At 36.9% G+C, this 12,225-nt stretch overlaps 1 protein-coding gene across 14 annotated transcripts in view; it reads left to right on the top strand.

Annotated features, from left to right (window-relative positions):
• The window catches only part of KTN1 (kinectin 1), a 118,815-nt gene that overhangs the window by 51,434 nt on the left and 55,156 nt on the right, over positions 1-12,225 (top strand). For all 14 annotated transcript variants that reach the window (XM_064292526.1, XM_064292512.1, XM_064292522.1 and 11 more), the window contains 3 exons: positions 2,997-3,113; positions 4,997-5,137; positions 7,925-8,031. In XM_064292526.1, coding sequence (XP_064148596.1) covers positions 2,997-3,113; positions 4,997-5,137; positions 7,925-8,031 — 365 coding nt within the window. The remainder of the gene's footprint in view (positions 1-2,996; positions 3,114-4,996; positions 5,138-7,924; positions 8,032-12,225) is intronic.

Genomic DNA, 12,225 nt, shown 5'->3' on the forward strand with positions numbered 1-12,225 from the left:
CAGCAGCACTGGCCTAGGCAGAGGACAGAGATAGAGGAGTTAGAGGACTTGGGGACCAGTCAGATGTGGTGCCTAAAGAAGAGTCTAGGATAACTGCTGCTTTTTGCCTCTGAGTAACTAAATAGATTGTGTGATCATGATATTTGTGAACACTTTGTGGAAGAAGAGAGAGTGGAGGATTGTAAAAAAAAAAAAAAAAAAAAGTTAGGAAGCTGTTAAAGCGGAAATTGTAATTTCACAGTTGAATGTATATTTTTCTGGAGTTGAAGAAAGGATACAATGGGAGTGATTTATGAAAGTAATACACTATCACCAGTACATATGAAGGATATATATTAGACCAGGAAGGATATGGGGAGTGATAAGAAGGCTCAAGAACGAACCCTGAGAAACACCAACATTAAAAGGGCAGGAAAAGTTGCTACAGAGGATACTAAAGAGGAGCAGAAGAGGGAGATAATTAGGAAAGAGTAGTATGGAATCACAGAAGCTTACAGTAGATAGACTTCTGGGGTGAGGGAGGTCAACAGTGACAAGCTATTGAGATGTCAAGGACTCTTGACTGATTTACTTTAAATGAGAAGGGAAATACAGGGTAAAAACTAAAAGGGATTGCAGGGCTGGGGAGATGTTATATTTGTGTGTGTGCGTGCATGTGCGCACCCTTGTATTTAATCTAGAAGACACTTAGGTTTTATGTTTTGTAGAACGTAGGTTAAGATCCTGAGCCCTAGAAGTTAGGTTTCCTGGATTCAGATCTTGGGCTCTGCCACTTTGAGCTTTGTGGCCTTAGATAAATTACTTAATCTCAGTGCCTGTATTCCCCCTCTGTCCCCATCTCTAAAATGGGGATGATAATCAGGTTTTGAGGATCAAATTAAGTGATATACATTAGTTGCTTAGAGTTCCTTGCATAGGGTAGCTGCTCAAAAATGTTAATTGTCGATATAATTATTAGTCAGAAAATGTTAAAATTAGTTTGATTACTTAATTGATTTTATTTTTTATTGTTGACATTTAAATGTACTTGCCTGAATTATGTGATTTTTCAACTTTAAGTTAACTATTTTGACCCCACGTTATATAACTTGAGGAAGTGTGCATACCTAATTTCTTTTCTGCCTTACCCTCTCAACTTTTATTACTTAAAACATTTTTGGTCACCAGATAGTTGTAATATTAAAGTCTATTCTGTGACTATAATTTCCATGTTTGATTGAATCTTAGTCCTACAGTTTAATGGGTTCAAAGCTCAATACTAGCTCTTTGCCATAGCTGATTTATTCATCTCTTGGTCACGTGAAGTTTTGTTTCCTGGAATTTCTTCAAGAAGAACTGATGAAAACTATATTCCCTAAATTCTTGGCAAGTTAAAATGCGTCTTTGTTGTCTTTACACTTGAATGGTGATTTAGTAGGGTATAATGTTCCTGGGTTTTATTTTCTTAAGAATTTTGATTATATTGCTTTACCGTTTTCTACATTCATTTCATATTGCTGAGTAGAGGTCTGAGGCCAGCCTGAGTACTGCCCTCTTTTATGTATTTTTTTCAAACCATACCCTCACATAGAAACATCGTTTGGACAATCAATCAAGGTTTATTATTTAGTGGATTTTTCTAGTGTCCGCACTACTGTACTAACATGATAGGATTCACTTTCTTTGAAGGTCAGTAATTTTACTGTAATATAGCTGACCATTGACTCTTCCATCACTTTCCCCTTAGATATAGCATGTCTTTTCAATCATTAGATTAAATCAACTTTTATTTTTGGGAAGTGTTACATAAAATTTCCGTTCTTTTAGGGATCTCAGTTAAGCATATGTTGGATGTCCATTGCCAGTCTTTATCTTCCATATTCTAGTTCTTCTCTAAAAAACAAACAAAAAAACCAAAAATATTTTTATTTTCACTTTTCATTTACTTTTATCAGTCCTAGATTCTGTGGCCTTTACTGTGTTTTCAGCAGCATGTCTTTTTTTTTTTCCTGCTTCTGATTGGATTATATTCCTGGAATGCTGTTACTTTTACTTCCACTTTGGGTTTTGCCAGCTCGTGTTTCACCTCATTCTGTGGTCTTTCTTCTTCTCTGAGCTCTTTCCTGTGTGTCTGTTCTTTGTTCTTGTTTTCCAGAGATGACTACTATATTAAATTTTTAAAAATCATGGTGATGTTTTTCATCATAATTTTTATCTGCTTTTTGACAGCTTTTATCTGGTGATTGGTCTTCACCTACCGTTTTTTTTTTCTCCTAATTACTTTCCTTTTTTCTTCTGTCATGCATAGATCCTGTTTTCTTTCTTTTTGACCTATACTTCTTTCAGTGAGGAATGTTCCTCTCGGGTCATCTCTCTGCCTCAGTGGACAGCTGCTCATTTTGAAGCTGGTGTGATTTTTTCATTCTTACTTCTGTTTCTTGAGACCACCTTCTAAGAACGTTCCTACCTATAGTCCTTCTACTTGTTCCCTGATGTCATATGGGGGATTGTTGGTTTTGCTTTTTAGGATGTGCCTCCGTTAACTTTGGAGAACTACATACTCATGGCACCTCTGTAGCCTTTGGGTATATATTGTGTCAAGGTTGTCAAGTACCTGTGTTTGATCTTCACTGCTTTTGGTAGTCTTTCCTGATAGTATGCTTGGGGATTACGGATGACTGTTTCATTGAAGATCATTTGTATTTTGGTTTCATAGTAGTTTTTCCTTTTCATCTTCTAGGAGGAGGAGGAAATTGTTACCTTACTCTGGGTTTAAAACTGGAAGTTCTGTAATTCTTTGTAAAAATCTGTTTCTTGACTGATATATACCCTGAAATTAGCACTGGATACATAGCAATACAGTGACTTTTTTGAATGATATTTTACTGACCAGTATTTGGCAGTTATTCTACTTTCTGTGTAAGAGAACTCTGCATTGGCCCCAAAACACTTGATATTAGACACTTCGTTTTCATTAACTCATGCTAACTAATTCTATATTGACTTCTCAATTGTAGTCTAGTAAAGGAGAATTAACTGTACTTGTACATCAACTTCAAGAAAAAGAGAAGTTACTTGCTGCTATGAAGGAAGATGCTGCTGCTACAAAGGATCGGTGTAAGCAATTAACCCAGGTGAAGATATTCTTATATTTGAGGGATATACTTGCTGTATAAGAAGCACATTAATTTTAGAAATTGTCCATAATTCCTGATTTATTTACATAACAAATTTACGCTCAGCAAAGAAGTTACTTCCTTATAGAATTTTTTAATCTCAGTCTTTCATGATATTATCCCCTACAATTTGAGTTATGAATTTAAAATAACAGTACTTAGAAATAGTTTCAGAATAGCAAAATATTTGGTCATTTTGAGTCTGTTTTAATTAAATCTGACATAGAATTGTTCTCTATAGAAACACAAAACTTGGTAAAATCTTATTTAAATTCAGTTTATAGGATAAATGTGAGGCTCTTAACATAGGTAATTAATGAAGGTTCTTGTGATAAATATTTATAATATTTAATCAGTGAAAATCATCAAATCTCAGAAATTATATTCTGAGAAATAGAAAAAGACCTTTAAAACATTACATAAATGAGAAAACAGGATCAAAACTCTATAGAAAATGTGGTCTCCTACTGAAGTGCTTGTTTCTTCTTTTTGGGATTAAATACACTACAGTAAATGAAGCTTATTTATGAATCATTCAGCTAGCTACTTGATGTCATTAGAAGAGTGAATGGCCTTGTTTGAATATAAATCTTTTAAGTGGATTTGAAGAAAAAAACCAGTGGGAAAACTTAGTCAAATTAAGATTCAAATTGTTAATAAAGTAAGCTTTTTTCCTTAGTATTAGAAACAAGTATAATTTTATGACTAGTTTTCTGAAGGAGCCCTGTGGTGCAGTGGTTAAGCATTTGGCTGCTAACCACAAGGCCAGTGGTACAAACTACCAGGCACTCTGCAAGACAAAGAAGTGACAGCCTGCTTCTGTAAAGATTATAGCCTTGGAAACCGTATGGGACAATTCTTCTCTGTCCTAGAGGAGGCTGTGAATCAGAATCGACCCCTTGGCAGTGGGTACTGAGCTGTACATTAAAGATGTAATTTGAACCCTGGTGATGCAAACGGTTAAGTGCTCCAATGCTAAAGAAAGGGTGGAGGTTTTGAATCTACTCAGCACCTTCGTGGGAGAAAGACCAGGTGATCTGCTTCTGTAAAGGTTACAGCTAAGAAAACCCTATGGGGCAGTTCTACTTGGTCATATGGGTTTACTATGGGTCGAAATCTACTCAACAGCACCCAACAACAACAACATGCGTCAGTAAAACAGTTTGCAAATATAAATGAACCAACTCTTAAGGGCAACCACAAATTACACAAAAATACTAGATTTTGTCAAACAGTTCTTGGAGCAGGAAACATGGCCTGCAGATAACTTTAAAATGACTTGCTTGGCTTTCTTGCACTTTGATAATTAGTATTTGTTCTAGTAGTTCATAGTGCAACATGAAATGAAATCACTCCTGGAAGATTTGATTACGGAAGATGATAAAAGCCTTGCCTTCTGATTTTTACTTTTCCTTATTCCAAAGGTCCATTGTACTACGTATCTCTTCTCCTAGGAGGCACCCCCCTCCCCTCCTCCACTTTTTCTATATCCTGTAAGGGAACTGGTACCTGGGAGTAATAGAGAATTAACTCTTCCCCTTTCTTGTAATCAAGTGAGAGTGTAAGATTTATTATAGGTTAACAGATGTTAACTTTTAGACCAGAATGTGCATTTCAAATAAGAATAAACAGAGTGGCAAAGCACATATGAAGGGAATTGGTGCAAAGAACAACTGAGATGCAGGAGACTGTGATTTTTTAAATCCCTTTGACCTTGCAAGTATTTATTGTTTCAGAATCACAGTCATTTCACTGAAATTAAAAATGGTTTCTCATTGTTATAAGCTTATCATACTGATTTTTATGATAAGTTTTTCATAATTTCTGTTTTACTCTTCTAGGAAATGATGACAGAGAAAGAAAGAAGCAATGTGATTATAGCAAGGATGAAAGATCGGATTGGAACATTAGAAAAGGAACATAATGTATTTCAAAACAAAATGCATGTCAGTTATCAAGAGACTCAGCAGATGCAGATGAAGGTATGTTTTCATTCTTTGAAAACAAAATGAAATGTTTGCAGTTGTTTAAACAGTAAATTTTAAGCTTCTTAAGGCCACGTGCTAGACCACTGGGGTACAGTGCCTCATTAAACTCAGTGTCTGTCCTTAGTAGTAAGCAATTTTTCTAGATGGGGATGATGTGGGGAGGTAGAAGCAGACAAGTAAATACACCATTACAATAGAGGTAAACCTTGGGTGCTCTGGAGCTATGGAGATGGGAGGTGGAGAAGAAAAGGATTGATAGGGAAGGCTTGATAGAGGTGATACCCAAATTGAGTCTTTCTGAAACAGTTGGGCATTGTTGAGTGAAGGAATGTGCATGTGGCATGGAGCAGGGATTCTAAATACCATTGAGTGTAACAGTTAATGGGGGTGCTTTCCTTAAGAGATGATGGTTATGTGAGTCTAGTTTGGGGCCCAGGATTGAGCTTTTTAATGAGTGTACCCCAGATGTTTCCAATACAGGTTGTCCAGTGATAACATTTTATGAGAAGTACAGTGAGAGTTAACGGTATTTGGGGGTTAAGGCTGGTCTGATTATTGAGAAAAGACCTAGAGTGGTAAATAGGGGCCATGTGTAAAGGATCTTATATATTTAAAGAGTATATAAAAAAAAAGAATATAGAGCCAGTAAAAGAGTTTAAATAATGTAGCAGTGTGATTATATTAGTATTTTTAATGATTATTCTGGCAGCAGTGTGGAGAGTAGAACAAGGGATAGTTGGAAAGTTTTTTCAGGAATCCAAGTCAGATAGAACAAGGGCCTGAAATCAGATACTGACAATGTGATGTTTGTGTGAAACAGAAGAGTTAGGTAGGGCTTGGCAATAGAGGAGTGAGATAATGAAGGATGGCACCCAGGATTTTGGCTTAGTTGATCTGTCTTTTTTGTTAATTCTTACTCTTTTGCGTCTGTCTTCTATCAACATTTCATAAGATACAATTCTTACTGTTTTTTTTCCATGTCTCATGATTCTGGTTAGATCTGGACTGATGATTTTTTTTATTGTTTTTAAGATATCAAAATTACGTCTTTATTACTAATGAAGAGGTTATTTAAGAACTTGGTTTGGGTCTGCTGCGATGTGGGCTTATGATGATGATGATGTTCTTTGCCGTCAAGTTGATTCTGACTCATAGTGACCCTATAGGACAGGGTAGAACTGCCCGATAGGTTTCCTAGGCTGTAATCTATATTGGATCTGACTGCCACATCTTTCTCCCATAGTGTGGCTGGTGAATTTAAACCACTGAGCTTACGGTTAGCAACTGAGTGCTTTAAACCATTGTGCCACTAGGGCTCCTAAGGTTACATCCCTCCAAATTGAACTTTCTGGACTAATGACTTCTTGAAATGATTATTTCCATCTGCTGGCTAATACTTCAATTTGGAAGCCCTATCACCTCAAATAGTTTTTTTTAATCATCACCTCAAATCTAACATATGTCTGCAATCAGACTCTGACAGTTAGCTTGTTTTTATTTTCCAGTATTTTGAGGCATTATTATCCATACGCTTGAATAAAACCTTTCTCTTCTCTCTTCCTTGCCCAGTTTGTTCTGAAATCTTAGAGTATTTCTAGTTAGCCTTGCATCCAATTCTTATAAATCACCTTAGTTTATTATCTCATACAAAAATAATTAGACAGCCTTCTTAAATAGGTCTCTTATTTCCACTCTGGCCTGTAATTGCTACCAGATTAATTTTTTATAAAATATTGTTTTGGTCATATTGCTAGTCTGTTAAAACTTTTAAATTATTCTTCACTGCTTTGAAAGTCTCAGATTTTCCACTCAGATTGCCACAAATGGCAGAAAAGAAGTAAGTGACCCTGTTGTCAGGTTCTTACCCTGTCATGTTGCTGCTTACTCCAGGTACTCCCATCCACTGTTTCTGTGCTTTTATTTAGCCCAGTCCTCCATCATCTCAACCCCCAGCTACGTGGAATAGTCTCTCTTCCATTATTCAGGTTATTGAAGAACTGATTTTCTTAGCCTCAAGTAATTTTTTTCTTCCCCATAATGCCTATTTACTATTCATTTGAAAGTTAGTCAAGTCTACTTCTAGAGATAATCTTTTATTGGTGATGAAAGATGTTTGAGTAACTTTAATTTTTTATTTGATTGCATGTAAAGGCCGGGATGATAGATTCCATATAAAGTTGTTGCAAAACAGGAACATATACCTTAATTTCTCTTAATTGGATAGGTTTACTAAGATTTATAAGTAAGATTATTTCATATATTAAAGAAAGAAATATCCTTATGTGGAAATAAGATTTGGCATTCTATATCTTTTTGACTGTAATTCTGAAAAAAATAAAGATCAGTATATTAACAAGCAGATTTTTGTGTGATGAAATTGCCATGTATTTGATTATGGCTCACTTTGTGCACTAGTATTGAGCCTATTTTCAGTTTTTAAACTTGGCATTACTGAAAATTTTCTTTAGGTGTATTGGGTAGGAGGGAAATTCTAAATCGTCTTTTAGTTTTGAACATTGTCTCTGCATGTGTTTATTTTGTATTTCGAATATAATAACAGCTAGCATCTACTTGTGCTCTTAAATACTGTGACATATATTTCCTTTGCATTCATCACTAACAAAATACAGTTTTTTTTTTAAATTTAAGTTTTTATTTGAGAAGTATGGTCCAAACTTCATTTTGTTGGTGCTTTTTGTGTTCTCATCCTAGGAGTTTCTCTTGAAAGTTAGTCCTGACAATCACTGTTTTCTAAATCTTACCTGTGTAAAATAATTTTAGTTTCAGCAAGTTCGTGAGAAGATGGAGGCAGAGATAGCTCATTTGAAGCAGGAAAATGGCATACTGAGAGATGCTGTCAGCAACACTACCAGCCAGCTGGAAAGCAAGTATGTTTCCAAATGTTTTTTCATTTGAATGGCAGAGTATTTTCTTGAATCATCAAATGGTATTTAATAGTAATTGGTTGGACTTTTGTTCCTTTTTTGTGCTTTAGGTGAAAGTTCACAGAGCAAATCAGGTTTCATTCAGTAGTTTGTACATAAAGTATTCAGTGACATTGGTTGTGTTCCCTACAGTGTGTCAGCATTCTCTCCATTTCCATCCGGCGTTCCCCATATCCTTTATCTGGATTTTTCTGCCCCTTCCTGCCTTCTCATCTTTACTTTTGGGCAAATGTTGACCATCCCATCTCATATAATTAATTGTTCTAAGGAGCAGGTTCCTCTCAGATGTTACTGTTTCTATTATGGGGTGTCTGTTGTTTGGTTGGAAAGTAGTCTTTGGGAATGGCTTCATTTCCAGGTCAGAAGGGTATCATAGGGCCATAGTCTTGTGGTTCCTCCAGTCTGTCAGACCAGTAAGTTTTTTTTTTTTTGTGAATTTGATTTTTTTGTTCTGCATTTCTCTCCTGCTCTGTCCAGAATCCTCTGTTGTGATCCCAGTCAGAGTGATTGGTTGTGAAAGCTGGGCACCATCTTGTTCTGTCTTGCGTTTGTGTAGGCTGTGGTTCATGTGGTCTGTTAGTTCTTTGGACTAATTGCTCCCTTGAGTCTTTGGTTTTCTTTACTCTCTTTTGCTCTGTATGGGAAGAGACCAATAGTTGTATCTTAGATGGCTACTTGCAAGCTTTTAAGACCCCAGACCCAACTCACCAAAGTAGAATATAAAACACTCTTTCTGAACTATGTTGTCCTAATTGATGTAGATGTCCTCTGAGCCTATAATCCTTACCCTTTGAAGGCTTAGGAACTTTGTCCAGTGAGTTATTTGGTTATATCTAGGAACTTTCTGTGGCTGGGCCCTTGTGTGCACTATTGCCTATATCAGTATGCATGCAGCAACTACAATTATTTATGTTGAAATTCCCACAACCTAACCTAATCTACAGGTAGGTGTTGCTCCCTTGCACCCTCCTGCACCTCTTTAACATACCTATCTACATGTGTATCCTTACATAAATTGTTAATACTACTATTGCAGAATTGTCTCTCTTACAGTAGTTACCATAGTTGTCCTTTATCCTTGCATTGCTCTCAATTTCTTCCTTTGCTTTGGTCCTGTTGTGCTGACTTCCCCCGTATTATGTATCGCCTTTCCCTTAACCAATATGAACATGTGTCTTCTATCTGGTTAGTAGTTTTCCCTTCCTCTCCCTCTCATCCCTGGTGACCTGTCAAAGAATTTCTTTTTCCTTCTTGCGTGTAAACCTTTTCTTTTTTAAAAAATAATGGTTTCATACAATATTTGTCCTTTTGTGTTTGGCTTATTTCACTCAGCATAGTGTCCTCCGGATTCACCCATGCTGTGAGATGTTTCATGGATTCGTCATTATTCTTTATCATTGTGTGGTATTCTGTTGTGTGTATGTACCACAGTTTATCTATTCATCCATTGATGGGCACTTAGGTTGTTTCCATCTTTTTGCTATTGTGAATAATTGCTGCAATGAACAGGGGTGTGCACATGTCTATTCTTTAGGGTATATATCTAGGAAGGGGATTGCTGGATCATATGGTATTACTATCTCTGGCTTTTTAAGGAAGTGCCTTACCATTTTCCATAGTAGTACCATTTTACATTCCCAACAGCAGTTATAAGAGTTCCAGCCTCCCCACAACCTCACCAACATTTATTTTCTATTTTTTTGATTAGCGCCATTGTCAGGGTGAGATGGTACATCATTTTAGTTTCAATTTGCATATTTCTAATGGCTAATGATCACGAGCATTTCTTCATGTGTTTGTTAGGCACCTGAGTGTCTTCTTTGGTGGAGTTCATTTCCTTTGCCCATTTTATAATTGGATTGTTCATTTTTTTGTAGTTGAGGTGTTGAAGTTTTCTGTAAATTTTAGAGATTAGACCCTTATTGGGTATGTCATCGTCAAAAATCTTTCCCAGCCTACAGGTTCTTTTTATTCTTTTGGAACTGTCTTTTGATGAGCGCAAGTGTTTAATTTTTAGGAGGTCCCATTTATCTAGTTCATCTTCTGCTGTTTATGCATTTTAAGTTATGTTTGGTATTTTATTCTTGCCATACGTTAGGGGCCCTATCGTTCGTTGTCCCTATTTTTTCTTCTTATGATCTTTTATAGTTTTAGGTTTTATATTTAGGTCTTTGACCCATTTTGAGTTAGTTTTTGTGTATGCTCTGAGGAATGGGTCCTGTTTCGTTTTTCTACAGATAGATATCCAGTTTTGCCAGCACCATTTGTCAAAGAGACTGTCTTTTCCCCATTTAATGGACTTTGGCCGTTTGTCGAAGGGCAGCTGTCTGTAGGTGGCTGGATTTACGTGTGGGTTCTGAATTCTGTTTCATTGGTCTATGCGTTTGTCCTTCTACTAGTACCAGGCTGTTTTGACTATCATGGCTGTATAGTAGGTTCTGAGATCATGTACTGTGAGGCTTCTACTTTGTTCTTATGCTTCAGTAATGCTTTACTTACTGGGGCCTCTTTTCCTTTCCTTCCAAAGTTGGTGATGAGTTTTTCCATCTTGTTAAAAAATATTGTTGGAATTTGGATTGGGATTACATTATATCTATAAATTGCTTTGGTTAGTATTGACGTTTTCACAAAAGAAAAAAGTGTACTTTGCTGCTGTTGGAGTGTTGTGCTATGTCTGTGAGGTTGAGTTAATTGGTCGATTGTGGCATTTAGAGCTCCTGTGTCTTTGTCCAGTTTCTTTCAAGTTGTGTCTTTCACTGAAAATAGTGTGTTGAAGGCTCCTACTATTGTAGAACTATTTCTCCTTTCAGTGCTGTTAGAGTTTATGTATTTTGGAACCCTGTCATTGTTATTGTTGTTAGGTGCCATCAAGTTGGTTCCGACTCATAGCGGCCCTGTGTACAACAGAACGAAACACTGCCTGGTCCTACACCTCAGAATTGTTGTTATGCTTAAGCCCCTTGTTGTAGCCACTGTGTCAGTCCATCTCATTGAGGGCCTTCCTCTTTTCTGTTGACCCTCTAACCCTCTACCTTACCAAGCAGGATGTTCTTCTCCAGGGACTGATCCCTTCTGACAACATGTCCAAAGTATGTGAGACATAGTCTCACCATCCTTGCTTCTAAGGAGTGCTCTGGTTTTACTTCTTCCAAGACAGATCTCTTTGTTCTTTTGGCAGTCCGTGATATATTCAATGTTCTTCACCAACACCACAATTCAAAGGCGTCAGTTCTTCTTCCATCTTCCTTATTCATTGTCCAGCTTTCACATGCATAGGAGGCCATTGAAAACACCATGGCTTGGGTCAGGTGCACTTTAATCTTCAGGGTGACATCTTTGCTTTTCAACACTTTAAAAGAGGTCTTTCGCAGGAGATTTGCCTGATATAGTGCATCTTTTGATTTCTTGACTGCTGTTTCCATGGGTGTTGACTGTGGATCCAAGTAAAATGAAATCCGTGACAACTTCAGTGTTTTCTCCATTTATCATGATGTTACTTATTGGTCCAGTTGTGGGGATGTTTGTTCTCTTTATGTTTAAGTGTAATCCATACTGAAGGCTGTGGTCTTTGATCTTCATTAGTAAGTGCTTCAAGCCCTCTTTACATTCAGCAATCAAAGTTGTGTCACCTGCATAATGCAGGTTGTTAACGAGCCTTCCCCCAATCCTGATGTCTCATTCTTCTTCATGTAGTCCAGCTTCTTTGATTATTTGTTCAGCATACAGGTTGAATAGGTATGGTGAAAGGATACAACCCTGACGTACACCTGTCTTGATTTTAAACCACACAGTATCCCCTTGTTCTCTTTGAACAACTGCCTCTTGATCTATGTACAGGTTTTTCGGCACAAATAAACATTCTAGAGTTTCCATTCTTTGCAGTGTTATCCATAGTTGGTATGATCCACACAGTCAAATGCATTTGCATAGCCAGTAAAACACAGGTAAACATCTTTCTGGTATTCTCTGCTTTCAGCTAGGATCCATCTGACATCAGCAGTGATATCCCAGGTTCCGTGTCCTCTTCTGAATCCGGCTTGAATTTCTTGCAGTTCCTGCTGCAGCTGCTTTTGAATGATCTTCAGCAAAATTTTACTTAGGTGTGATATTAATAGGAAACCCTGGTGGCATAGTGGT

The sequence above is a fragment of the Loxodonta africana genome, chromosome 10, assembly GCF_030014295.1.
Source record: "Loxodonta africana isolate mLoxAfr1 chromosome 10, mLoxAfr1.hap2, whole genome shotgun sequence".
Lineage (NCBI taxonomy): Eukaryota > Metazoa > Chordata > Mammalia > Proboscidea > Elephantidae > Loxodonta > Loxodonta africana.